Source organism: Apodemus sylvaticus, chromosome 1 (genome assembly GCF_947179515.1).
Source record: "Apodemus sylvaticus chromosome 1, mApoSyl1.1, whole genome shotgun sequence".
In the NCBI taxonomy this organism is placed as follows: domain Eukaryota; kingdom Metazoa; phylum Chordata; class Mammalia; order Rodentia; family Muridae; genus Apodemus; species Apodemus sylvaticus.
Window position 1 is genome coordinate 85043030 of NC_067472.1, and position 27706 is coordinate 85070735.

Genomic DNA, 27706 nt, shown 5'->3' on the forward strand with positions numbered 1-27706 from the left:
GTGGCAAGCACCTCTACCTGCTGCACTATCTTGCTGCCCCGTTGCCACTTTCTTGCTGTGTCTTTGGGCAGTGGCAAGGCTTAGCTTCCTCATCCACACACTGCAAACAGTGTGTAATTTCCATTCTTTGCTATGGGTCATGTATATGCAGGCCTTAGAACATGGAGCTGTGCATGTTCTAAGCTCAATTAACAGAAGCTGTTGTCATTGTGTGTGACGGCAGGGTTCAAACGCCAGGACCGCTTCACAGGCCTGGGTGTCTTTCCTGACCCTCATGCATAAGAACATCTGCACCATAGAAGTCACATTCCCTGTTAGCTGCCGGTGTTGGCTGGCTTGCAAAGACCCTCACCGCCCCACAACTGTCAGAGGATGTGTCTGTCCCGCATGATACGTCGAAGCTCCAATCCCTAACACTTCAGGATGTAACTGAACATGGGATTAGTTCATCTGGGGGGTCAATAGAATGGAGAAGACCCTCATTCTGGTAGAACCAATGTAAAAATAATGAGGAGGTAATCTGGGCACAGACATGCCCATGGGAGATAATCAGGTAGAGAATGGGGTTATACTACTGAAGCACAGGAGATATGGGACGCAACAAGCCTGGACCAGATCCTTCCCAGTGGGTCCATGAATTGTTTTTAATTTCATGCGTGTGTTTTGTTCAGCACTGCAACCATCCATCCAGCTCTAGGGGATCCAATGACCTCCTTGGGCATCGAACCTGCATATGGCACATATTACACACACACACACACCCACACACACACACACACACACACACACACACACTACTCAAATGATAAAATAAAACTAAACCTTTAAAAAAAAACCCTTTAAATAATTTAATGATAATTTTTCCAAGACACAGCTTTGGTGTTTATTTTCTAGGCTGGTCTTGAACTCCCTGTGTAGGCCAGGTTGGCTCAAGTTGATAGTAGTTCTTTTGCCTCCTGAAACAGGGTAACTTTATAAAGAAAGACATTTGTTTTGGATTAAGGTTTAGGAAAAAAATATTTTAATTTCATGCGTGTGTTTTGTTTGTATGAATGTACATATGCAGTGTGTGCTTGGTGCCCCCAGAGACCAAAAAGCGGCACCGGATCCCCCTGGAACTGGAGTTAGCCATGGTTGTGAGCTGCGCCGTGGGTGCTGGGAACCAAACCCAGGTTCTCTGGAAAAGCAGCAAAGTTCTCCTAACTGTAAAGCTTTATCTCCGGGCCCAGCTCAGAGTTCTCAGTGCAAGGTTAAGGTGTATGTGGTGATTGCCTCCTTGCTGGAGGAGTTCTGAGTGACAGACATCCTGTGGAAGGGCCAGGGCATGCGTATGTATCTCTTTTGGTCTTTCTTAGTCTTCCTCTAAAGCCACCAGGATTCAGGCTTGGTTGACACCATCTCAGGACCTTGTCTAACCCCAGTGACTACCCCCTCCCAAGTCCCATCTCTGAGCATCCTAACAAAACACCACTCAGATGGAGACAGAACTTTCTCAGCTCCCAGCACCCCAATGCTCATTCTGCATCCCCCACGGCAGCTATCACTGTGATTTCTGGTTCAGTAACGAATATACCTGTTCTTGAATTTCATATAGAATTGTGAGCACATACTCTTAGGTTGATACCTCTTTTTTTTCTTTTCTCTTCCTTTTTCCCTTTCTTTTCTTTTTTGAAAGATTTAAAAAAAAGATTTATTTATGTATGTGAGCACACTGTCACTGTTTTCAGACACACTGGAGGAGGACATTGGATCCCATTACAGATGGTTGTAAATCACCATGTGGTTGCTGGGAATTGAACTCAGGACTTCTGGAAGAGCAGTCAGTGCTCTTAACATCTGAGCCATCTCTCTAGTCCCTTGAGAGAGATTGTTATGCAGAACAGGCTAACCTTGAACTTGCTGTAGCCAAGTATAACCTTGATTTCCTGATCCTCCTGACTCCACACCTTCTTATGCAGGGTTGGATATTGACAACCCAGGACTTTGTGCGTGCTAGGCAGGCTTTCTACCGATGGAGCTCCAGCTCCAGCTTATGTTGGGTTTCCTACCTACCTACCTACCATTGTTGATGAGTTTGATACATCTTATTGAATGTCGTAACCATAGCTCATACTCTTTCTACTGAATCAGAGCTTGCCACTATCCAAATATGTTATATTTGTTTGCACATTGTACCATGGTCGGACATTGTGGTTTCCAATTTTGAGCTTTTACAAATCAAGCTATCGTACACATTCTTGGATCCACACACCCATTTCCCTTAGAGTGGGATGGTTCGGTCACACAACAGATGTGGTTTGCTTTAATAGAAATAGCCAAATTTTCAAAGTGGTAGAAATGTACATTTTCTTTCTCTGACCCCCATTCCAGAGATCAGTATCTCGATATTGACAGTCAAGCCATTGTATTGCGTATGTAGATTCATTTCATTGTGACTTTAGTTTTTATTTCCATGATGAGTGAGGCTGTTGAGCTCCTCTATGTTGTTCCTTTAGCCCAGCCTGGCTGGGAATGACTGGCTCCTGCCTCCAATTCTTAAGTGTTGAAGTTACAGCTGTGTGCAGTAGTGTGTGTGTGTGTGTATGTGTGATACCTCTAAGCGGGTATTTTTTCATATTTATTTCCCATTTGTGTTTGTCTGAATTGTTGTTCATTTTTAAAAATAAAGTAATTCTTTTCCACATTGAGCTTAAATCCTCTATATACTCTGAATGAGGTTTTTAAGAGTTTTATTACACTCAAAATTTACACACACATATATGAATGTACACACACATCATTACCAATACTCAAGCATTTAAACTCATTTTGACTCTATTAGCAAAAGCAGTTTTCACATTTTAGGAAATGATCCCAGCTGATCTAAGATGTGATGTCACCCCCCCCCCCCCCCACCGCACCCCCGGACTCGTTTGTACATAGCATAGCTGGGCTCAAAGGGTGAAGTCTGATTTTTGAGGCTGTAGCAGAACTGGGTCCGTAGCAGCCTCCAGTTAGCAAGTGATGTGGGTGGTAGTGGACTGGGCTCTTAGCTGTGTCTTTCCCCAAGTTAGGCTGCTGGTACCTGCCTTGGGCCATGGATGGAGTGGTAAGAGGTATGGGGGAGGAACTAGGAGGAGACGCCTCATCTGGATGCTATCCAGAGCTGGGCTGTCACTCACTGCTTACCATGAGACTGCTATAGGGCAGGGTCTGGGAATCCATAGGTGGTTAAGACAGCAGTTTCTTGGAGGAACCACGTTCAAGAAAGCTCAGAACGCTGGGCAGGCATGGTGGTCTGCAGTGCTGAACGCCACAAGAGGCACAGCAGTCATGACAACCAGAAGAGGAAAGTCAAAAGCATCGGATCTTCCTGGAGGTCCTGGATGGGTCCCAGGGACATCTTCACAGTGCAACGATGCTATCTGAGCTATGCCTTGACAGATAAGCAGGAGTCACTGGGTAGAGGGTGACAAGAGGAAGTTCTTAGTGATCTTAGTCTAGTGGCTACAGTACATGGTGTGTTGAGGGACAGGGCAGGAGAATGAGGTAGGCCTCATAGACAAATAAAAAGGCCTTCCTGCCCTCAGCCTTCAGAGTATCCTAGTGCTAAACATTTTATTTCCTGCATGTAATCTGGGGATACAGCTTTCTCTGTCAATCTACTCTGTCAGGGGTGCTCAATGGGTGGTCTCTGTGGGATGGCTTTTCAAGTCAGAGAAAGCACAATTTCTGATCCTTCCCACAGTCACACATGTGCCTAAGGCAGCATGTCCCTGGCCCTTGGTGGGCACTGGGCAGGATGGCATGCACTCCTCTTACCTGAGAACATGTCTCTAGCAAGAAGTAACCTTTGATTTCATGTCATTTTTCTTCAAGAGCTGGGATCTATAAGGCAGAAAGCAAAGAAAAATGGATCCCTGGGAGTGGGTAATGGGCAGGAAAGAAATACTCTGTTTTTTTCTCATATGTGGATTTTTCTTTTTTCTTTTTTTGGATTTATTATTATATGTAGTACACTGTAGCTGTCTTCAGATACCCCAGAAGAGGGCATCAGATCTCATTACAAATGGTTGTGAGCCACCATGTGGTTGCTGGGATTTGAACTCAAGACCTTTGGAAAAGCAGTCAGTGCTCTTAACCTCTGAGTCAGCTCACCAGCCCAGAAAATAAATAACAGATGACCCCGATGTGATTTGAGCACACAACCTTCTGATCTAGAGTCAGATGTGTTACTGTCGTGGCACGAAACCTGGAATTTTCTTTGAGATAAGGTCTCACTATGTTACCCGGAAACTATGCTAGCCTTTGAAATCACCTGCTTTTGTCTCCTGAGTGCTAGGATTAAAGGCATGTCCATCTGGGCAGTTAAAAAGGTGGGAAGGGCAGCCAGACAAGCATACCTGAAGACCTGGGCTTGTTTGAGGAGGTTTCTAGCCTTGGTAAACTCCTCTGCCAGTATCTTCAAGTCATCGCCTTCGAACAGTGGCAACTTTGGATCCTGGGGAAGGAGAAATGAATGTGAAATTCATTATACTAAATTAACTAGATGAGACCTGAAAATCTAAGATTTCAGAAGATAGTTAGAGCAAATTAGATGTCGCCTCTCACCAGAGGCGGGAAGTCCTCGTGGGCCTCAGCTTGTGCATCTCCATGTATCCAGGTAGCCACTGGATAGTCTGAAATTAGATGCTTGAGAGACAGCGTGTGGGGTGGGCATGGAGGTGGGGAGGGACCAAGGCAGTGTCCAAATTTCAGAGAGTTTGGGCCCATGTGGCAAATGTGGAATGTACCTTACCTAAACTGCTGGTGAGTCAATAGAATATCTATAGCCCTTCCTCCATTTCTTACAGTAAAATAGAACTTCAAAGGAATGTTTTCAAAACATTAACTACTGAAACTCCAGAGTCTAACTCTAAACACAGACTCCCAAGTAACTAGAGCTTTGAGGCAGAGAGGGGGCTGCCGCCAGTGTGTCACACCAGCAGTGTGGCAGCAGCTGTTCCCACTCTGCATGTAGAACCCTTTAAATAAGGGTGGTGTTTTATATCTCATCCCAACACTAGAGAGAGGAAAGATCAGGAGTTCAAGGCTGGCCTCAGTTACATAGTGAATCTGAGGCCAGCCTAGACTACATGAAGCCCTTTCTCAAACAACTAAGGCCTAGGGATCTGGAAATGTAGTTAATGGAAGAATGCTTAACCAGGCTCTGGGTCCAACTTCCAGCACTTCTGAACAACAACAACAAAAATTAAGCCAGGCAAGGTTGTACATGCCTTTAATCCCTGTACTGGGGAAGTAGAGGCAGGAGACTTGAGAGTTCAAGGCTAGCCTGCAATACATACCGAAATACCATCTCAAAAAACAAATATGAAATCAAATAAATAAGGGCTAGTGGTTAAGAGCACTGGTTGCTCTTCCAGAGGTATTGAGTTCAATTCCCAGCACCCATATGGTGGTTCAGGACGGACTATGGTGGGATCTGACACCCTCTTCCGGCACGCAGGTATACATGAAGCAGAGCAATCATGCATAACATAAGTAAATAAACAAAAAAGTTAAATATGTATACCATTTCCTGTTAAATGGGAGGGGCTCCCTGGGGCCTTTGAGTCCCCTCAGCTATGGTTGACTTCATTACATGTTGTTTAACAGATGAGCTAAAGAAGAGCTAATTGTCTGTTTCAGAGAATGAGCACTGAAGACAGGAGTCCCCAGGAACTAGAGCCCAGTGGTTCCAAACCACATCCCAGGGTCTGGCTCCACCCTTCACCTGACTTTGGGCACATACCTCAACTTCTTGAGCTCTTTGTCTATGTAAGGATGAGGATGTAAGTGTGTCTGGTTCAAAGCAGCCATCCACGGAAAGCGATTCTACCTTCAAGGGGATCTGGCTTAGAGCAGCAGTTCTCAACCTGTGGGTTGCCACCCCTTTGGGGGGTCAAATGACCGTTTCACAGGGGTCGCATATCAGATATTTACATACTGTTATACATGCAACAGCATATTACATACTGCTATGATTTATAACAGTAGCAAAATTAGTTATGAAGTAGCAATAAAATAATTTTATGGTTGGGGTCACCAGAACAAACTGTAAAAGGGTCTCAGTATTACGAAGGTTGAGAACCACTGGCTTAGGGGGATAGCCATGGGAAAAATGCCCTTCTTGATCAGCGTTCCATGTCAAAAGAGAAGCAGAGACCTCAGGAAGAAGGAAGCCAGTCCTTGTGGAGGCTTCTTGAACCTCTTCAGCAGACCCACATTTATGGCTGGTCACCTACCCTTTCCTTGATGAAGCCTCTGACCAGCAAGCCTTGAATCCCCTTGAGGGCCTCGTCACTAACAGGGCAGTGGTAACGTCCCCCACTGAGAGAAGCCAGCTTCCTCAGGAACTCCATTGCTGTTCTGGAGGAGAGACAGAGGCTCAGGGATTCACAGGGCTAGGAGGGACAAGCAGAACCCCAGGACCACAGTGGAACTTAAGCCTTTTGGGGATTAAGGGAAAATGACCTGGCAATCGGGTCTTAGCTTATACCATCAAGACCACCATTAAGCACCTTCAAGTACGCACATCCAGTGTATGCACATCTGCCAGTGTCTACTGTGCCTAAAGGAACACAAATACGGCCCTTACAGAGTTTATAGTTTAGTCAGAGAGAGAAAATATGTGCCAAGATAACCAATTTTATTAACAAATTTTATTTATTTATTTTTACTGGGGATTGAACTCAGAGCTTCATGCATCTAAACATGCACTCTGCAACTGAGACATGGGCTGGCCCTTCTTTGAAGAGCATCTTGTGTAACTTATGCTCTTCTAAATGATATAAAAATTGTTCTATCAAGATCAAGTCACTTAGTGTCAGCATGGAGGGGGCTGGGGGGTTCCAGAAGACCTTCTCCTGGCTGAGGAGTTATTGACAGTCGATGGCTAGTCCAGGAGGGGGGACTTTTGGGGGGCGTATAGCCATTAGTATGTTGCCCAGGTCCCAGTAGATGACCTCATGCCCATGTACATATGGGCAGCAGAAACTGGACTGTGTTATATTAATAAAAACAAGAGATGGGGCTGGAGAGATGGCTCCCTGGTAGGAGCTCTTGTTGCTGTCTCTTGTAGAGGACCTGAGTTTGAGTCCTAAGATCCATGATGGCTCACAACTATCTCTAATTCCAGTTCCAGGGGATCTGAACCCCTCTTCTGATTTCTGAAGGCACCAGGCACTCATATGGTACACATATCCATATGTAGGTGAAATATTCATACATAAAAAATAAAAAAATAATTTTTAAAAAGAAAAAATCCAAGAAATTGAGAGGGAGATATCAGTCGTCCGTCAGTCAGGAAGTTGGAGATAGGAATGGGGGTAGGTATAGTCATTCATGTATACACGGATGATATCTTCAAAGAATAAATAACATTAGGAATTGTGCTATGTTAATGTTTTCTTCTCTAGTTTCCTCAAATATTCATAAATGCTTTCCCAGGAAATAAAGGCCAGAGGGGTGAAGAGAGCAGGATTCATGAACTAGGGTGCATCAGCTCAAGGCTGCAGAGTGATGGAAGAGCAGCTTGTAGCTTGGTCAGTCTGGGGTAGGGAGAAGACATCTCCTGATTGCCGTGTCTAAGGGAGGCTGTGGGTTAGTGGAGGGCGCACTCGAGAGAAGGGAGCTCAGCTTGCTGCTGCTACTGCTCACCTGTCTGTGCTGGTCAGAGAGATAGTGTGCACCTTCACACCTCTCTCCTTCTGGAACTTTTGGACAGTGTCCAGTATAAGGCTGCAGCTCGTGTCTGGCTTCCCGTCAGTCAGGAGATACAGTCCTTGCACATCCTGAAAGCTGAAGGCTTTCTGAGAGAATGTAGGAAGGTGGTCAGATCTGGGCATGGCGATTCACTAGGAAGGGCAGAGATGATGGCCCAATAGAGGAGACCTTGTCCCTAAGAAAAATGTGTCTGCAAGGATTCTATAAAATTGTCCATTAGGATTGAGATTCTGAGATGCCAAAGATAAACTGCTTTCTATGCTAGCCTGGAGACCTGAATTTGATCCCCGGAAGCATATAAAGTTGTAAAGAGAGAACCAACTCCATAAAGTTGTCTGTCTTCCACACATGTGCTGTGACATATGTACTCCACAGAGTCCATACAACACACACACACACACACACACACATGCATGTACACACGAACAGGCACACACTCACTTGCACACACACACACTGAAAAGAAATTTTAAATAAAGATTGAGATTCCTCTTTTAGCCTAAGATAGACCAAGGGAGCTGGGAGTCAGGATGGGGGAAAAAGGCCCACTTCTATCTGGTTAGTCCCAGACAGGCCACCCAACCTCCCTAACCCTCCCTGTCTCCATCTGAAAGTGAAAGAACCCCATGTCACTGGGTTGCTAAGAGGACGAAATGAAGTGACATGCTCTAAGTCCTAAAGCATCATGGGCTACTGGCATGGGTGTCACTATCTCCGTCATGCTACATGGTAGGGTTCGCTGGCAGCACTTGCCGTCAGAGCTGCTAAGACTGAGGTGCTCCCCTGGGCTTGCAGGTGGGCCACCCACTTCATAGCCTTGTGACATGCAGGCTCTGTGCTCTTCACCAGCGTGTCCTGCCAGGGCTTCAGGTCCTCTGCAAAGCTGAGCAGGTTAAAACTGGGGAAGAAGAAAGGGAAGGGGGCAGAAAGAAAAGAAAGGACTGGTTAGAACAGGTCAGTTTGTGCTGAAATTGTAGGCGTTATCTCTGTGAAGACTGTTCTCTTAAGGACTCTACAGTGTGCCCAGACACTGAGGGAGGAGAGGGCAACCCCTTGTAATTGTAAATGGACTAACGCAGCAGTGGAGCAAAATACAGTGTTTTCCTCTCAACAGACTCTCAAAAGAGCAGTTCTTGTTTCTGAACCGCTCTGCTCCTTGGAACTGTGATCAGCCTGGGAAACTAGGAGCCTGCCCTTTGATCTTCCAGACCCTGTGCACCCCAGCCCTGTCCCTACCGGTTACAGTGCTTCCTCAGCTGCTCCCAAATCAGTAGAACGAGCTCTGTCTTCATCCACTGCAAGTGGGGGCCCATGGACCCTGAGGTGTCCAGCAAGATGCACACATTGCTCTCCAAGATGGTGCCAAACAGCCTGCGGCTCCCTGCTCCATGATGGCGGCAGAGACAAGGAGGGGGCGGGACATTAGTTGTCCTCATGGTAGTTATGAAATACAAATGCTTGTAACACTTACTGACTCTCTGACAATTGGTCACTAGTTCTCTGCTGGGAGATGGCCCAATGGGTGGTGCTGGGGATGTCAGTCATCCAAAGGCAGAGCTAGCTAGCTAGCTTTATGAGGTTTGAGAGATTAAGATTTCAGTTCTGGGGCCTGGAGAGAAAGCTGGGGTGAGGGACTGGATGGAGACACCCATGGGGAATGGGTAGCATATTTAAAAAAGTTGTTTTAGGCTCAAGGGGAGTTCCAGAGGGATAGCAACTTGCCCACAGAATCCCATAGCTTAGAGCCTAGGTTTTGTCTTGGTCCCTAATTCACACTTCAGTCAGGCATCCTTTAACTTTGGTCTTCTGATTCTACAAAGCTGAATGGAGATGACACTGGGGAAGCTCAGCAAGTATCTGGTGTGACCAGTGTCATGAACACTGGTGCTCACTGGGACAGCAGAAGAAAGATGACAAATGGCTGCAGTATCAACTCTGCACTCACCTATGAGTGGACCAAGTTTGTTGGGCCTTGTTACCCAGGGTCTCCCAGGATTCATCTGGGTATCCCAAAGCAATTCTGTCATAGGGACAATAAGAGGAAAGCCAGCCTAAAGCTGACAGGATGCTCTATGAGACTAGCCAGCCATCTGGTCAACCCTCCAAAGACCTCAGCCACAAACTCCTATTTAGTACCCAGGGGAGGGAACACAGTGTGAGTCATTTTCACCTCCCAAATCTCTCATGCTCTGCCCACCTCATCTTTCCACATATCCATCTACCTGGTCAGCTCTTTATCTTCCAAAAGGGTTGGACCAGGAAACCCTTGTTCCACTCAATCCCCAAAAGTTTATCATCCACAAAGCAACCAGAGCATTACTGCAAAAGCAATGGAAAATCTATGAGGCTTCCCATTGCTCTTGTTAATGTAAGTGCTCTGGCTGTGTCTCCCTGCTCTATGATGGCGGCAGAGGCAGGGAAGGCCAGGTGTGTGTGAGGGGGAAGGCAAATCCCAAGAGGGCTACTGATTGAGCATCGAGGCACAGAGGCCAGGCTGACATCTTGAAGTAAACAGGAAATGAAATAGACAGGAAACAATTTAGCTTTGCAGTTAAGAGAGCCTTGTGGATCCTCCTGGCAGCCTGTGTTACACGCAGGGTCCTGCTCAAGGTCATTAAGTCAAGTTTTTGATGCTGTCTACTTGAATGCTCTTGACTTGGCTCCTACTTACACACAGTCCCCTTCTCTGTCTTTGAACTCAGAGCTGTCCCTTCCCCTCAAGGCCTCTGCCCCAGCCTGCCTTTCTTCTTTGTCCAGTAACCACCTAAACAATCTTTAAACAGCACTCCAGGGACACTTTCTCTGAGATGACACTGAGATGATACTTTCCCATCCTAGCAGACGGCCCCTCATGATACTGTATTCCTTCTTTCCCTGAACTTGTCATTGCTGTCATATCAGACCTGTTTGTGACTCTTTGGTTAACAGTTCTCTCCTAGACAGCATAATTCATGAGCCCAGGGGCCCCATTGGTATTTGTCTTCCTTCTCACACACACCTGGCAGAAGTTCAATACTTCTTCATTGAATGAATGAATGAACGAATAAACAAACAAACAAACAAACAAAAATAAATAAATGAACAAAGCACCCCTAGGTGAGTTTGGGAATGAGTAAGTGAATAAATGAACAAAGTACCCCCAGGTGAGTTTGGGAATGAATGAATGAGAGAATAAATGAATGAAGGACATGAGTTTGGTGTGTGAGTCCTGGGGACTGAACTGTGGCTTTGCACATGCTAGGCAGGCACTCTAGCACTAAGCTATAGCTCTGGCTCTCAGGTGAGTTTGAAGTACAGGTGCTTGGGTGTGGACCTGTGTGGGAGGTGTTAGCTCCTTGCTACAAATGAAGGCACACAGTCATTGGCTATTCCGAGAGGCTGGTGTGAGTTGAGAACAGATAAGTATACCCCCTCCACTTCCCCTTTGCCTGTCCTAGCCTGCAACCTGTCAATCACTTCTGATTGACAGAGCTTAGGAGGAGAGAGGGCTTGGAAAGCAGCAGTCACGGCTGCAAGGCATGGCAACAGACCATGAGGCTCTCTTCAACCGCAAAGCTAAATTGTTTCCTATCTATTTCATTTCCTGTCTACTTTAAATGTCAGCCTGGCCTCCTGGCCTTGAGGCTCAACCAAAACTTGCCCTGGACCCCTGGCCTCCTGACTTCTTCCTCACAAGTGCTCATATTATAGAGTAAGGACCACCACACCTGTAATCATAGTCAGCCTTCCTCTGGAATGTGAGTCTGAGCCTCCTCAGCCTGCCCCTTCCATGTACCTTTCTTCGAGGTACCTTGGTACCTCAGGGGAACTGTAGAGAAGGTTTCATGTGGGTAGGAACCCCTTCCGTTTCTACCTTTACAAAGGGGTTTGAGTAGGCCCCATTAATGCCCAGGTCTTGCTTCTCTCGTGACCCTCATTTCCTGCCATCCCAACAGCTGTGGTTTGAACTGGGGTGTCCTCAGTCATGAGCGGCGAGGAAAGGAGGCAGACACCCATGTAGGTAGCCTGGACAGCAGACGCTCGCTCTGTTCTGGCCACATTTCTGTCACCTTGTCTGACCTCTGGAGTCAGAGGTCACTCAGTATAAAGAGAATCAGTTGGCTAGTCCACTGCCCTGACAGTTCTGAGGTGCTGGCCTTCAAGGCCTGACCCTGAGTCTCTGGGATTAACTTTAGCACTTCCTCTCAGGCCCCTCCCACCTCTCTGCGCTGTAGTCACACTCACCGGACAGCAGCCAGTGCAGTCTCTGCACATAGCACTTGGTCACCTTCTCCATACATGTGATGTACGTCTCTATTTCCCACAGCGTCCACTGGATGTGTCTCACCACTCCCTGGGGAAGGCAAGCAGAGGCTAATCTCCTATCAGTGTTGGTTCATAGTCTCAGTACCCCTAAATAGTTTATGCCATTATAATAAGCAATTCTCAGTACATTTTTCTGTATATATGCGTATCTGTTTGCATGCCTAATTTTGGAACAGGGTCACTATGTAGCCCAGGTTGGCCTTGAACTCATCATCATCATCATCTTTCTTCTACCTCCTGAGTCCTGGAATTACAGGCAGAGACCATCATGTTTGGATCAATTTTGCTTATTGAAAGGTTATTTTTCTTTTAATTTACTACTAGATTCAGCAGTTCTGCGTAGGAGAGGGAAGTGTCATAATGGTGCCGTGACAAATGGAGTCACTGGAATAGTAAAAGCCACACCACCTCCTAGTTTTAAAATACAAAATCTTTAATGAAAGACTAGACGGTTCATACATATTAAACAGAAAGATGATCCAGGACAGAGAGGGGTGAGCATATGTAAATGACCCCAAGTTCTTTTAGTGGATGATTTTTTTTTTTTTTTTGGTTATTTTTAGTTTCCTCTGATGTTGATAACACAGTTTCAAAGGGCAAAGAGGAAAAGAAGCCATTTTATTTATTTATTTATTTATTTATTTATTTATTTATTTATTTTACCTTGTACTGAAAGCACTTACTGCATTCTCAGAACAATGAGAAAACCACCTCCTGAGCCGAAAGCAGAGGGGGCACTAGTTCCCTCCAGCTGACCTAACAGAGCCAAGGCCAGGGTTAGGCACTCTGGTGGTTTGAATGCGAATGCCCCACCCTTGGGCTCTAAGGATTAGGGGTGTGCCCTGCGGGTCTATCAGTGAGGTGGGCTTCAACATTTCAAAAGCCCACGCCATTCTTATTTAGCTCTGCCCCAAGCCTGAGAATCAAGATGTAAACTATTGCTATTGCTCTGCTGCCTGCCTGCTGCCATGCTTCCCACTACAATGGTCATGGACTCTAACTCTCTGAACCTGTAAGTCCCAAATAGACTCTTTTATCTGAAAGTTGCCTTGGTCATAGTTTATCATTACATTGATAGAAAAGAGACAGGTACCAATACTTTGGAGTGACTATTTCAGCAGCATGGCCCGAGTACTTAACACCTGCTTCTAGGCCTTACCATCTACTCCAGACCCTGGGGAATTGGCTTCTTTTTTTTTCTATCAGAATTCTATATTTTTTATCAACTGAGGGAAGTCCTACTTTAGGGCATGAAGCTATCCAAGCAGGGATGGAAATCAATGTCCCCTGATCTTCTCTCTGCCACTAGCAGCTGACAAAAGGTAAGGAAGGAATGGGGGATGAAGAACACATTGTGACTTACATTGATCTCTATACTGGGGAAGAGAGTGCAGTGTTTGGCCAGGGCTGGCCCCCGTACTGACGTTTGATATCTACAGTTGGGACCAAGGCATTTGGAGAGCTCCAGTTTCAGCCTCTTCAGCCTGCAAGTGGCTGTCCACTGTAGAATAAAATACTGTCAGGCCTAAAAGAGTGACTTGTCTTCATTTTATGTATTTATTTTGGGATCTTTTCTTTCTTTCTTTCTCTGCCTTTCTTTCTTTTCTTTCCTTCCTTCCTTCCTTCCTTCATTCCTTCCTTCCTTCCTTCCTTCCTTCCTTCCTTCCTTCCTTCCTTCCTTTCTTTCTTCTTTTCTTTTCTTTTTCTTTTTCATTTTCTTTTTTGAGACAGAAAGGGTCTCTCTATGTTGTCCTGATTATCATGAACTTGCTATATAGACCAGGCTGACTTTGAACTCACAGAGATCCACCTGCCTCTGTTTCTGTGCTGGGATTAAGAGTAGCCACTGGGCCCAGCTTGTTTTCATTTTATACAGTGAGATTGAATGTAGTTCTGTGACTTCCCAAGGCCACCCAGTTAGGAGGTAAGCAGACTCGCTTCTGAACTTAATGTTATGCCACAGAAAACAGGCATTCTTAGCACATTTGCCCTCTTTTCCAAGTAAGCCCATCCTCCTGGAAGATACAGTTGGTAGAAGAAATTACTGAGGGGCACGTGCTGATATGCACAACTGAATACCTCTTGACTTGAGCAAACAGTGTCCTTCCTGGGCAGTTCAATGGAAGAATTAATTCTTCTAATAGATTTTCCTTGAGTGTACCTCTTGTACACAGAACCTAGGAAAAATACAGCAGTGTTACCATGGATATGTCTCTTCCTTTTCTCCTTTCTCATGTCAATTCCCCTTCAAGTCAAATTTGTTGCAAATTATTTAGGTATAATTAGCTGAAGATGTAGAAGGTAAATTATGAGGAAAGGGGTGGACTACTTGAGGTTCCCTTTCTCCATTTAGCAAGGAGTCCAGCTGGGGCGGGTACTGTGGTGGCTATTTTTCATTGTCAATGGACTGGAATTACAAGACATGACTGCATATATCTTTGAGGGAACTTCCAGAGAGGCTTGAGGAGGGAAGACACACTCTGAATGGGCTGACGCCACTGTACGGGCTGAGGTTCCAGATGACGGAAAGGAAAGGGGAGAGATGCCAGCCTTCCTTACCGCGTCACAGGGACCCAATGGCAGGCTCAGGGAAGGAAATCTTTATTCCTCTCCTAATTGTCCTCAGGGCTCAGGAAACTGCCTCTTCCAGGATGCACCAGTGTGCCTAAGGACAGTTGAGATTCTACCTGCAGTTTTCTCATTGTGTGCCAATGGCAAGAAGCTGCATGGTCATTTCTCTGGCTGGGAGAACTTTAAGGATATGGGCCTGTTGCAGAGGCTGAGGCCTGGGGTAGCTAGAGAGGGCCACTATCCTCACCAGGTTGCCCAGGGCAGGAGCTGTTCAGACACACATTGGCTTTAGCTTACCCACACTATTCCCAGACTCTGTGTAGAACAGAAAGAGCTTTGCTTTTGCTCTGGGGTTGGCCTTCATCCTCTGTTCCACCATCGCTTCTTTCCCAGGTTGGGCTGCAGCTGGAAGATATTTGAGTTGTTGGTTGGGCAACTCTGTAGGTCCCATTGATGAAGCTTTGCTGCTTGACTACCTCAATTTCAGCTAAGATCTACCCTAGACATTGGGACTCTCGGCTCCTGGCTGTCATCTCAGCTTCCTTGGCCTTGTCTGGACCAGTGATAGCTGGAGCTACTGTCACTAAGTCCTGATGTTTCCTGGACATAGTGTTAAGTGCTTGGTGTGCCTTGTGCAGTTTCATGGTCCCCAGCTTACAGATGGGCTAATAAGGAACAGAATGAGGATTCCTGGGCTTGCTGCCACGAACCATACTGCTATAAATCCTTTTCTTCAAAATGAAGACACATAGCCCCAGGTTTATAAAGGGAGTACTTTCATAAAGAAATAACTATGGTTTCTCTTCATGAACCCCTTTGGACCTGAACTCAGTAACATCTGCAAATAGGGACCTGGCTGTAGCGGGCAGATGGCTATAGGCTTTCTGAGAAGCATCTTGGCTGATGGGCTGGCATCCAGTCAACCATCATGTAGGTAATCACTTTCAATATTAACTTGCACCTCCGCTAACTTTCCACCCCTGCCTGTCCACTGCCACACCTTACCTGGAGAGACCCTCGTTTCACCATTGAGGGGATGGCACTTCAGAATTTTCAGCTGAGAGCTTGCTTCTCCATCCGGGTCATCTTTAATGCTCTAGAAAACAGGCCATCTTACCCATCAGAGGCCTGCTGCCTAGGGTAGGAAGTTCCCCAGTCACCCTGACCTCAACCTGCCAATCAAGAACATTCACAGGGAGGGATCTAAGGGAGTTAGCACTTCAGGCACATTTGGCCTACCTTCTGCAGCAGATTTCACGGGGGTGGGGGGGGGTGGGGGGGGTGGGGGGGTGGGGGTTGGCGGGGAGGGACTCTGGGTTTGGGAGTGAAAAGGTGTATGAATGTGTGCATTCATGTATATATTATGAAAGTGCACTGGAAGAGCTACTGGGTAATTGTCAGAATATTCTTTGCTAGTTTCCTGCTTCTGTTCCTACTGGACTAGAATTTCTGGACCTCCAGTATGACAACCAACCATTTAGGTAACGTCTATGCTCTATTTTTGTTGTTGTTTTAAGACAGAGTCTTACTATGTAGCTTTGGTTGGCCTGGAGCTCAATGTATTGACCAGTCTGGCCTTGAATTCATGGAGATCCGCCTGCCTCTGCCCACCATGTGTTGGGATTAAAGGAATGTATCACCATGTAAAAGCTTGGCATTTCTCTATCCTCTATTCTGGAATTCTTTCCTTACTGGGCACAAGTAGAATATAATAATAGTTTAGTAAGAGTTTGTGACCTGTGGTGGAAAGGGCCTAGATGTTATCACTCCAGGGAATGCCTAGCCCAATGGAAGCCGTGCTGCAGCCTAGCCCTCCTCATACTAAGTCAGCTATGAACCACTGAAGGTCCCAGAGGAAGGCCCTGAAATTCTGAGGTTCTCCCAGAGTGGGGATATTAAGAGGGGTATGGATGAGTCTGAGCTATCGGGCTTCTTTGAGTGAGTCCAGGAAATGTCTTAGAAATGCAGCCCCATGGGTAAGCAATCCTGAGATAGACTTCCCCATTCTGAAATGTGTTCACTAGTGGCCCAGTCAGCAATCTGCTGAACAGTCTTCAGGTTTCACTGACTCTTCTGCCCACAGTGTTGTCCATGAAGGTCATCCCACTAGAAGGCCCTCTCACCACTTAGGTAAGGAGTATTTTATGCAGGTATATTTGATGGCTATGACTAAAGATACTCCCCAGCAGGCTTAGGTTGAATCTGAGAATCCCATCATTGCCCCTGCTAAGTCCTATTAGTGACCTTACTCTCTCCTTACAAATCCTTCAGGTTAAGCTGCCACATGCAGAGGAGGTGAGTGAGTGTCATTTCCATGGAGATCCTAGAACTAGGCTAGGGAGAGAAGCTGAGATAGGTATAACCAAAAGCACAGGGGAGTGGGGAAACTATAGGTGCCCCCCTCTAAACTAAGAGGCAGGTGCTCTTTTCAGAGGCTCCCATGGGGCATCCCTCCCCGAATCTCTGCCCCCACCAGTGCTAGTCCTGGGGCCTGTCCCAGCCCTTTTGAGATCTAGGAAAGACAAGGAGACAAACTGGAAAAAATCCTCTGTGTGTTATTAGGGAAGGGTGTCAAACCATTCTTGCCACGGAGGGGGCTGTGGGCTTGGGAGGATAGAGTTTCTTGGGTTGATTTTGCTGCAGAGTTGTTGTCTTGTCTTTCTCAGGTGCTCCACTTTTCAGTTCTTTTCCTGACTGGTTCTTCAGGGAGGCCACAAGGAAGGCACACTGCGATGGGAATTGTGTGGTTAGAGCACACTGGTAACTGTGGGTAGATAGATACTCATGTGCAGCCGGACAGAAGCCTTTTGATGCTTCTTTCTGCCCAGAGAATATAGTTTGGGACTAAGAATTCTGTGGGTTAATCTTAATGGAGAATAAGCACCTTTTTATTGTCCTGGAAACTGGGAAAATTAATGTTCGAAGTTTCAAGCATTCAGGCAAATGAGACATAATAATGATTCCACTTTATACCCAGTTTGTATATGAAATGCCCCCTTTGACTCATGTATAGTCCTCTGTACTACTATGAGAGGTTCTAGAACCTATAGGAAGAGGGGCCTTTCTAGAAAGAGGAGGCAGATCCTTGGGAACTGGACCGCTCTCTGTCTTCCCCTCTCTGCTTCCTGTCTGCCACAAAATCAATTGCTCGGTTCCAGACACATCCACCACCATGATATTCAGCCTCACCTGCATTCCCACCATGATGCTCAGCCCCCACCATGATGCTCAGCCCCCACCATGATGCGCAGCCCCCACCAGGACGCTCAGCCTCATCTATGACCCCACCTTGGGTCAATAGTCAAGGAACCAGTTATGGGCTGAAATCTCTGAGGGTAGGAACTAAAATAATTCCTTTTTCCCTTAACTTGGTTTTTCTCAAATACTTGTCACATTGATGAAGAAGCCAAGATATTGCTTGACTGATAGGGAAATCAAAGCTCTGTCAGTTCAAGGTTCTTGTTCAAGCTCATACTACTCATTAACGGAAGAACTTCAAGGCAACTCCAAGGGCCTGGGCAAGCCAGCATGTAAAACCCATGTTCAGCCACACAGTCAGCTGACCATATTCTAGCACCAACACAGACACTGGCAGAATTGCAGTGGAATACTTATTCTTTTTGTCTAAAAGTTTCTCAACTTCCCCAAAGCTATTCTACTATTTTACACTTAGAGCATCAGGGAACACTTTTTGAACATAAGCACATATCCAAAAGAAGGTGGGGTTAGGGTATTATTGTCTACTAATATCTTTTAAGTGTGTTAGGGGTAAGAATAGGATGGTTTGCTTTTAAGAACCAGAGATTTGCAGACCCCAGATGAGCTAAGGCATGCTTGGGGAGCCACCAGTCCACTGACCCAGCAATCATAGAGAAACAGAACACACCCAAGTATGGCTATAGTGCTCTGTGGAGATGAGTCAGTCTATGAAATAGCAGGAACTAACATTTGGGGAAGGGTGAGACCTTCACAGATCCTCCCCTTGGCTCATGGGGCCCTATAACCTCCTTCAGATCTCTACTCCTTATCTTCTCCCATCTGCCTTCAGGCCATCCGTATTTTTCAATCTCCACAGGCAAGCTCACCATTCTCTCAGCCTCACCCTCTCTGCATCCACCACAGGCTCCCTACATTCTCTTTCAGTTGTCAGTGACACTATTGTCTACCAATTGTTCCAGAAAAGACCTTGGGGACTTCTTTCTGTTGCTTCCTGTTCCTTGCCAGGTGCTCCATCAGGTATAAATCTGTAATTCATCTTTAAATGTTCCCCTGTCTGTTCCCCTGATTCTCAATGCTCCTGGCATGATCTGGTTCCTTCCCATCTAATTTCATGGGGACTACTCAAATCTCCTTTGGAGAAGTAGTTTTTAAAATTGTTTTTCTTTCTTTCTTTTTTCTTTTTCTTGGCTGTTGTTACTGTTTGTTCAATTTTGGTTTTTCAAGAGAAGGTTTCTCTGTGTTGCTCTGGCTGTCCTGGAACTTGCTGTGAGAACCAGACTGGCCCTGAACTCAGAGATCTGCCTGCTACTGTTTCCTGAGTGTTAGAATTAAAGTTGTGGGCAGCCACTGCCAGGCTTTTAAAATGCATTTTGAGTAACAAAGAGTAAGCCATGGATGACCTAGGAAGGAACAGCAGGCAGAGAACAGAGCAGGTGCAAAGACTGAGATTAGGAAGGGGCTGGATGTGTTGAAGGAACTCAACAGAGGTCAGAATCTATAGCATATATGTCAAAATCCAGTGAAAGACAGGAACCCCCCCGCCCCCCAGGTTCCATCTGAAGCCTTGGCTGTAAGTGGATCTAGACACAAAGAGGGAAGCTGGTGTGGACTGATTTGTGTTTCCTAAGATACACAGTGTATCTCCAGGTGGCTGCAAATGTGACCTTTCTTAAAAATAACATCTTTGCAGCTGAAATCGAAATGGAAGTCAGGATGAGGTCATATTGAGGGAGGGTGGGCCTTTCAATTTGATACAGCTAGAGCTCTTGTGAGGAACAAAAGACCAGCACACAGATGGCAGACAGCTGTGTGCAGATGGAGGTATAGGTTAGACTATGTGGAGGTATAGGCTAGACCATGCTCATAGCTGAGGAATGCCCATGCATGGTCATGGACCAAACTTTAGAGTCATCTTCTTGACCAGGGTTCTACTTTGGCCATCTCAACCTAGTTTTAGCAAAGACTGGTGCTAAGTAAGTTCAGCAAAAGTTACTCTCCCCTTGATATCCATTCAGAATTGCTCCTCCTTGAGTTCTAGGTCCTGGGCCTGCCTTTAACAAGAGCCTCTGCACCCTTGACACCCCATCAACTTCCTTTTAGTGATTTTCCATCCATTGACTGCTTACTGGGTACAAATTCTTAGCTATTTCTATGGTGTCTGTGTTTGTGTTTAAACTCTCTCCTACTGCAGCAGTAGTCTTAGAAGTCTTCCATGCTATTTATAAAAGCAATACAATTTTGCTTTTCCCCACTCTAAAGGGATGCAGTAACGAGGGGTTCTATCCATAACCTACTGAAGGAACACAGCTCTGGGACCACAGAAGCATAAATGCCTTTTTGATTCAAGCTCTCTGTTGCAGCAGCCATGGCGGGAACTGTACATGTTTAAGTCAAGCCCAAGGCATACCTTTTGGGAGTAGTTGAGGGCTTTTTCTATCTCAGATACAATGGCGTTGATATCATCACTCTCATAAATACCTGGAAACAAAGCACATCTTGAGCATCAGTGGGAGGGTGTGAATCTGGGCAAGTGTCAATGCCTTTAATGTATGCAGGCCATGTGGAAGTGACAAGCCCAAGAGGCAAGATGGGTGGACTGAACTGACCAGCCACGACCTTCTATCATCCAGTGGTATGTTGTCACTAAGAGTATAACTAGCCTCAGGACTGTGTCCTGGCACTCACAGGAAGGGAAAGTCCGACACAAAGGCTCTTGCTACAGTATGAGATGGGAAGACCCACATGGTAACTATTTATGGTGGCTAATATCTGCAGTGGACATATCAAGGTCACTCTTGAGTGGGACTCTGGTATCTGGCAAGTACACCAGGCATTGATGGTGTCCTGCCCGGCTTCAGCTTCTGTCCTTTAGGCTGTGCCTCAACTACTCATCTGCTAAACAGGGCAGATGGTCATCTACTTCACAATCATGGTGTTGTACTGAGGAGGGTGGGTCTTTCAATTTACTACAGTTAGAGTTTGTAAAATACTTAAGCTGTGCCTGGCAGCTCACAGTTGGCAACTCATAGCTGTTCTGTGTTTGCAATTATTATTGATCATCACCAGGATTGTAAATATGATCCAGCAAGATCATAGCTAGAAAGATCTGAAAAGTTCTCTAGAGCTCGCACCCAAGTGATGCCTTCAACTGTGACCACAGGTATGGCCCTGCCTCTGGAAGTTACTTCACCTGTGAGTCATAGAGGCTGGAAAAAATTAGTGTGTCTCAGGCTCAGTCTCTCCAAGTTATTGTACTGATTTTTTCATATGCATACCCCTAAGCCATCACTTATTTAATACAGCTTTATATTTCATTTGCTTCTCCCTCCACCACCACCCACCATAACAAAGTTTCTCTGTGTAGCCCTGGCTGTCCTGGAACTTGCACTGTAGACCAGACTGGCATATATATCTATATATCTATATATCTATATATCTATATATCTATATAATCTATATCTATATCTATATCTATCTATCTATCTCTATCTATCTATCTATCTATCTATCTCTCTCTCTCTATATATATATATATAGAGAGAGAGAGAGAGAGTGAGGAGGAGAAAGCTTGCTCCATGTATTCCATGTATCATATATTTTATGGGTCATTTCTGAATATATCAGACTTTGGGAACTGTAAATCTAAGGGATCTTTACAATGTGTTCTAGATCTAGTGTGTGTGTATGTGTGTGTGTGTGTGCTATTATACACACACATGCAACACACTTACATACACACATGCGGACACACACATCAGTGTGGAAATCTGTCACAGGGCTTTATGGATGCTAGGCAAGTACTCTATCACTGAGCTCTACCTCAGTCCTGATTTCTGCAGTACTTAAGGCTTCACCTGTTAAAAATTGCAGTAAAATACATCCAACATTAAGTCTGCCATTTTGCTTTTGGAGGAACTGGGTACTGAACCCAGGCATACAAAGGACTAATCCCACTACTGTACACCCTCTGCTCATAGTCACTTTAACTGTAAAATTCGGTGGTACTAAGTGTATACATGTTATTTACATACAGCATTGCTAGTCATTTCCAGAATATTCATTTAACATCTTTTTTTTTCTTTCTGAGGGCTGGGGATGGACTCTAGGGCCAACAAATGCTGTTGTTGTAAGTGTGTCCTTAACTACTGAGCCACACCCCTTTCCCCTAGTTTTAATTTATATTATTTATGTGTGTGTACATACTCACATACATGTTCATGCCATAACATATGTGTTAAGGTCAGAGAACTACTTGTGGAGTTGATTTTCTTCTTCTACTATGTGTGATCTAGGGACTAAACTCAGGCTTGGTGGCAAGTCCCTTTACCCATTGAACTGTGTCTCAGCCCTCCTAAATTTAATTTTTAAAATTGTGTTATTATTTTCCATGTATGGGTGTTTTGCCTGCATGTATGTCTGTGCACCACATTAGTGAGAAAGGCCTTGAAAGGCCAGAAGAAAATATTGTATCTCCTGAAAATGGAGTTGCAGATGGTTGTGAGCTGTCACGTGGGTGCTGAGAACCAAACCTGCGTCCTCTGGAAGAGCAGCCAGTGCTCTTGACAGCTGAGCCATCTCTCCAGCCCTCCTAATTTAATAAATATGACTTTTACATGTTGCTTCTTGACACTATTTTAATGTTGAAAGGAACCAGGCCAGTGCTGAGACACTGTCTGGATAGAAAGAGGCAAAGGACCAGGAAAGGCCCACATACCTGTCTCTCCAAACCAGTGGAAGCGGCCACAGGCAGCCTGAGCGACCTCTTTGTAGGCAGTAGCAGTGTCAGTACGGCTGGCATAGCAGGCTGGGGGCGTGGTGTCCATCTGTGGCTCACCCACATAGAAGAGACAGACATTTAGCTGGAGGTCGCACCCCCCACAGGCCTCTGCCACATAGGCGCTGATTATGTGCTATGGGGAAGAGAAGACAGGAAGTACTCACCTGAGGCCTTGGCGCTGCTGATCTTCCAATAGTTCAGCAGATCATCTTTTTTCCTTTCCTTTTTCCTTTCCTTTCCTTTCCTTTCCTTTCCTTTCCTTTCCTTTCCTTTCCTTTCCTTTCCTTTCCTTTCCTTTCCTTTCCCTTTTCTTTTCCTTTCTTTCTCTTGGTTTTTCAAGCCTTGGCTGTTCTGATACTTGCTCTGTAGACCAGGCTGGCCTCGAACTTAGAGATCCGACTGCCTCTGCCTCCTGAGTGCTGGGATTAAAAGTGTGCACCACCACCACCCCAGTGATCATTTTTCTTTTAAAAAACAAAAACATTTTTGTGGGGCTATAGAGTTGGTTCAGTGGGTAAGAGGACTGGCTGTTCTTCCGGAGGACTTGGGTTTGAGTTCTAGTACCCATGTGACAGCTCACAACTGTCTGTAACTCCAGTTCCAGAGGATGTGGCACCTTCAAAGATGTATATGCAGTTAAAGCACCAATGCACATAAAAATAAATAAATCTTAAAAAAGAAAAGAAAATCATTAAGAAATTAAAAAAATTATTGTGTGTCAGGTTGTATGCATGTGTGTATGTGTGTGTGTGTGTGTGTTTGTGTGTGTGTGTGTGTGTGTGTTGTGGGGAGGTGGGTATACCACATGTAAGTGCAAGTTCCCACAGAGGCCAGAATAAGGTATCACATCCTTTGGCACTGGAATTGCAGTTATGAGCATTGTTGTGACATGGGTGCTGGGAATTGAACTTGGGTCTTCTACAAAAGTAGTAGGTGCTCTTAATTACTGAGCTATCTTTCTATCCCTCTGATCATCTTTCTTGATGCCCTACTGTGTGCTTGGTCTAGTTCTGTATGCAAAGTCAGAAAGACATGAGCCTGGGACACGATTTCTTCCCATGTGTTAATAGGGTACGGTAGGATTTGGCCCTGAAAGCCTAGTCATATCTACTGTGGTCTGTATGCAGGAGCGTGGACATGCTGGGAGTGGTCAGGCCCACCTGAGACCTGCTGAGCCAGGAGCTGTGCTTAAATACAGTTTCCTCAGGTACTTGTATTTAAGAAGAGGTAGCTCGCCGGGTGGTGGTGGCGCACACCTGTAATCCCAGCACTCTGGGAGGCAGAGGCAGGTGGATTTCTGAGTTCCAGGCCAGCCTGGTCTACAGAGTGAGTTCCAGGACAACCAGGGCTATACAGAAAAACCCTGTCTCCAAAAAACCAAAATCCAAAAAAAAAAAAAAAAAAAAAAAAAAGAGGTAGCTCAGATAAGCATGCTGGGTTGGGGGTGTGGCTCAGCAGTAGAATGCTTGCCTAGCAAAAGCAAGGGCCTGAAGTTCATATTCAACACCACAGAAAATAAAAAACAAGAGGAAAATAAACATGGTGGCTCACGCTTTTAATCTCAGCCCTTGGGAGGTAGAGGCAGTGGACTTACTTCTGTAAGTTCTCGGCCAGCCTAGTTTACATAAGTACATTCCAGGCCAGCTAGGACCACATAGTGAGACCCTATCTCAGCAACAAATGAGACAATAGGTGTCTAGGATGAGGGCTACTCACCACATCTTGGTCAGGGACACCCCCAGTGAAGAGGTAGATGCCCTGAGACTCATGTTTGGTTTTGTCCTTGAAATCCACTTCTATGGCCTTCCTGAGGGCTCCGAGGACATTTCTGCTTCCTTGACACTGCAGGCTTAGGGCCCACCTGGGGAGGCAGGGACATAAGGCTTGAGAGGGCCTCCTTGGAAGCCATGAGGTCCCAAGAAGAAGGTTGTTTCTGATGTCTGCCCTTGGCTGCAGGTGGATGGGGCTGCAGTGAGGGGGACGGGAAGATAATGCCACAGGGCAGCTATAAGACACAGCTACAGAGAAAGGCTCTGCCCTCCGTTACCTACCGCCAGGCTCTTTGTAAGTTGTCATGGCTCACAGCAACCATCTCCGGCCTCCAGCTCTCAATCGTGCTCCCAAACCTTTGAGGAAGCAAAGGAGTTTGTTTGTAGAACACAGGTCCATTCTGTGCCTCCCTTCTTTGGGATCCACAGGCCTGAAGTACACAAGATTCTGACAGTAAGCCCCCAAAATGTTGGAATGTTGCTGACCCGGGGTAGTCACAAGGTTTTCTGGTCATAACCCATTAGAGCTTAGTGTCCCACACTCCGCGTGGGACAGTGCCAGGATTCTCAAGCAGAGACAAAGCAAGGGCCAGTCTTGGCTACTGCTTCCTAATACTCTGAAGTCTCCTTTCTCTGCAAAAAAACATCTTTGTCCCCTCCCCCCCAGAGCTCCTCACTGTTTCTTTGAGACTCTTGAAGCCCGGGCTCCACTCACTGTGCACCTCCCTCTCAGGCTGAACTACGGTCCTTTCTGTAAATACACATGATCTCATCTTCTTTGCACGGCAGAACTGAAGATTCCCAAGAGGAGAATTTATTTTCTTATGGATGGCAAGGTATCCTTCTTTTCCCTTTTACTGAACCTAGGCCTCCTTTGTGCCAGTCTCTTCTGAGAAGCCTATGAAAGTCCTTAGTAGACACATTCCGTGCCCCTCTTCCCAATCACCCCTGTACAGTGGTGCTCCCTCCACTCTTAAGACTTTTAGGAAGCTACTTCATCTCCCAGTAGTGTCTCTCTTCTTTTGACATGATGGACAAGCTCCCTGGAGAAGCCATACCACCACAGTACCCTACTGCCCCAGCATTACCACTGCTCCAGTACCCCCACTGCTCCAGCACCCCACTGCTCCAGCGCCCCACTGCTCCAGCACCCCACTGCTCCAGCGCCCCACTGCTCCAGTGCCCCACTGCTCCAGCGCCCCACTGCTCCAGCACCCCACTGCTCCAGCGCCCCACTGCTCCAGCGCCCCACTGCTCCAGCACCCCACTGCTCCAGCGCCCCACTGCTCCAGCGCCCCACTGCTCCAGCACCCCACTGCTCCAGCGCCCCACTGCTCCAGCACCCCACTGCTCCAGCGCCCCACTGCTCCAGTACCCCACTGCTCCAGCACCCCACTGCTCCAGCACCCCACTGCTCCAGTACCCCACTGCTCCAGCACCCCTACTGCTCCAGCACCCCACTACTCCAGCACCCCACTGCTCCAGCACCCCACTGCTCCAGCACCCCACTGCTCCAGCACCCCTACTGCTCCAGCACCCCACTGCTCCAGCACCCCACTGCTCCAGCACCCCGCTGCTCCAGCACCCCACTGCTCCAGCACCCCACTGCTCCAGCATTACCACTGCTCCAGCACCCCCCACTGCTCCAGCACCCACCCCACTGCTCCAGCATCCCACTGCTCCAGTACCCCACTGCTCCAGTACCCCACTGCTCCAGTACCACACTGCTCCAGCACCCCACTGTTCCAGCACCACACTGCTCTAGCACCCACCCCACTGCTCCAGCACCCCACTGCTCCAGCACCCCACTGCTCCAGTACCCCACTGCTCCAGCACCCCACTGCTCCAGAACCCCACTGCTCCAGCACCCCACTGCTCCAGAACCCCACTGCTCCAGCACACCCATGTTCCAGCATTACCACTGTTCCAGCACCCCACTGCTCTAGCTGTCCTTCCCACTTCAACCCATCACTTTTGTGTTTCTGCCCAGCAAGGTTCTCTTGCTTTCCTCCCACCACCTGTGGTGATATTTCTCTGGGAGTCAGCTCACAAACCTTCGGTGGCACTTGGGTTAGAAATCCAACAATATACAAAGAAGTAAAACATTTTTGTTTTCTTGACTCCCCTTAAATTTCAATTCTTCATTGCATATTTTTCATTAAAGATGTATAGGCAAATATAATTCTAGAAATGGAGTTGTTCTGCATGTATGACTTAATAACCTGCTTGTTTCTGTTCAGTCTTTCAAGGCTGGCCTTGAACTCACGGAGATCCTCTTGCATCTGCCTCCCAAGCGCTGGGATTAAAGGCTACCATGATAGTATATCTAATTTAAAACCATATTTGTAAATTACAAACTTTTAAAGTTACTATGTAATATGTGAAATATAAAATATATAATTTTAAAATGGATATATATTTTAGAAACTACATATTAAAGAAGGAACTACGTATTATAATTTTAAAATGATAGTCTTAAAACTATAGCTGAAGCTATATGTAGCTTCAAATTTTGTATACTATTTATTTATAGATTGAAATTAAAATTTAATATAGAAGCAGAGTACCAAGTGTTTGCCGTTCTTGTTAGAGGCAGGCTAAGAACAAGACGGGCATGGCAGGGTCTCTCCCTTCCTCTGCTGAGTTTACCAGGTTGAAAGCCAACTGGGGCAATGGGCTGATTACATTACCCTGGCCTATCAAGTCATGTGTTTTGGGGCCACTTACCACCTTTCCCCCAATGGGATAGACCTGCAGCCACTCAATTAGACCTGCAGCCACTCAATTATTCAAGACCCCAAACAAGATCACCCGAATCAGATAAACTGATGCACATCTTAGGATGTTCCTAACATCATCATCTGTGGTTCTGCTGTCTGCCTGAAGCCTCTCAGTCCGGTGATGGCCACCCATGGGGGACTCTGGAGACTTACGCAATGATGTTGAAGTAGTCTTTGTTGGACAGCTGCTCCTCTAGCAGTAGTCGCAGGGAGTGCTGGATATGAATAATGTACATGGAATTGGTCACCGAGACATCCAGCAGTATAACCACCCTAAAGAGAAACACAAGCTTCAAGAGGCAACCTGAATCTCTCAGATAATGTTTGTTCCATTCCATTTTACTATTTAAAGATTTTTCCAGGGGGCTTTTGCTCGCCAAACTCATAGACGGCCAAGAATCTCTGTGGTTTGAGACTGACAGAAGTAGGTTTGTAATAGAAGTTTAAGGGTGTTGTGGGACCATATGTCTTTCTTCTATAGTGGAATGTTGTGGAGATGGTTTAAGGGTTGAGGATGGCATGTGGTGATTTTCAAGTCAAAA

The 27706-nt window shown here is 46.2% G+C and overlaps 1 protein-coding gene across 1 annotated transcript in view; it reads right to left on the reverse strand.

Moving 5' to 3' along the window:
- Positions 1 to 2840: 2840 nt before the first annotated feature.
- Positions 2841 to 27706, reverse strand: part of Vwa3a (von Willebrand factor A domain containing 3A) — a 49549-nt gene continuing 24683 nt past the window's right edge. Inside the window, exons 15-32 of the mRNA XM_052174912.1 lie at positions 27318 to 27437; positions 24667 to 24741; positions 24332 to 24476; positions 22553 to 22748; positions 20246 to 20316; positions 17197 to 17346; positions 15625 to 15715; positions 14917 to 15024; positions 14128 to 14225; positions 13412 to 13549; positions 11968 to 12076; positions 8980 to 9124; positions 8497 to 8641; positions 7678 to 7829; positions 6264 to 6387; positions 4383 to 4480; positions 3802 to 3867; positions 2841 to 3437 (exon numbers count right to left, since the gene is read on the reverse strand). Coding sequence (XP_052030872.1) covers positions 3816 to 3867; positions 4383 to 4480; positions 6264 to 6387; positions 7678 to 7829; positions 8497 to 8641; positions 8980 to 9124; positions 11968 to 12076; positions 13412 to 13549; positions 14128 to 14225; positions 14917 to 15024; positions 15625 to 15715; positions 17197 to 17346; positions 20246 to 20316; positions 22553 to 22748; positions 24332 to 24476; positions 24667 to 24741; positions 27318 to 27437 — 2017 coding nt within the window. The 3' untranslated portion in view covers positions 2841 to 3437; positions 3802 to 3815. The remainder of the gene's footprint in view (positions 3438 to 3801; positions 3868 to 4382; positions 4481 to 6263; positions 6388 to 7677; positions 7830 to 8496; positions 8642 to 8979; positions 9125 to 11967; positions 12077 to 13411; positions 13550 to 14127; positions 14226 to 14916; positions 15025 to 15624; positions 15716 to 17196; positions 17347 to 20245; positions 20317 to 22552; positions 22749 to 24331; positions 24477 to 24666; positions 24742 to 27317; positions 27438 to 27706) is intronic.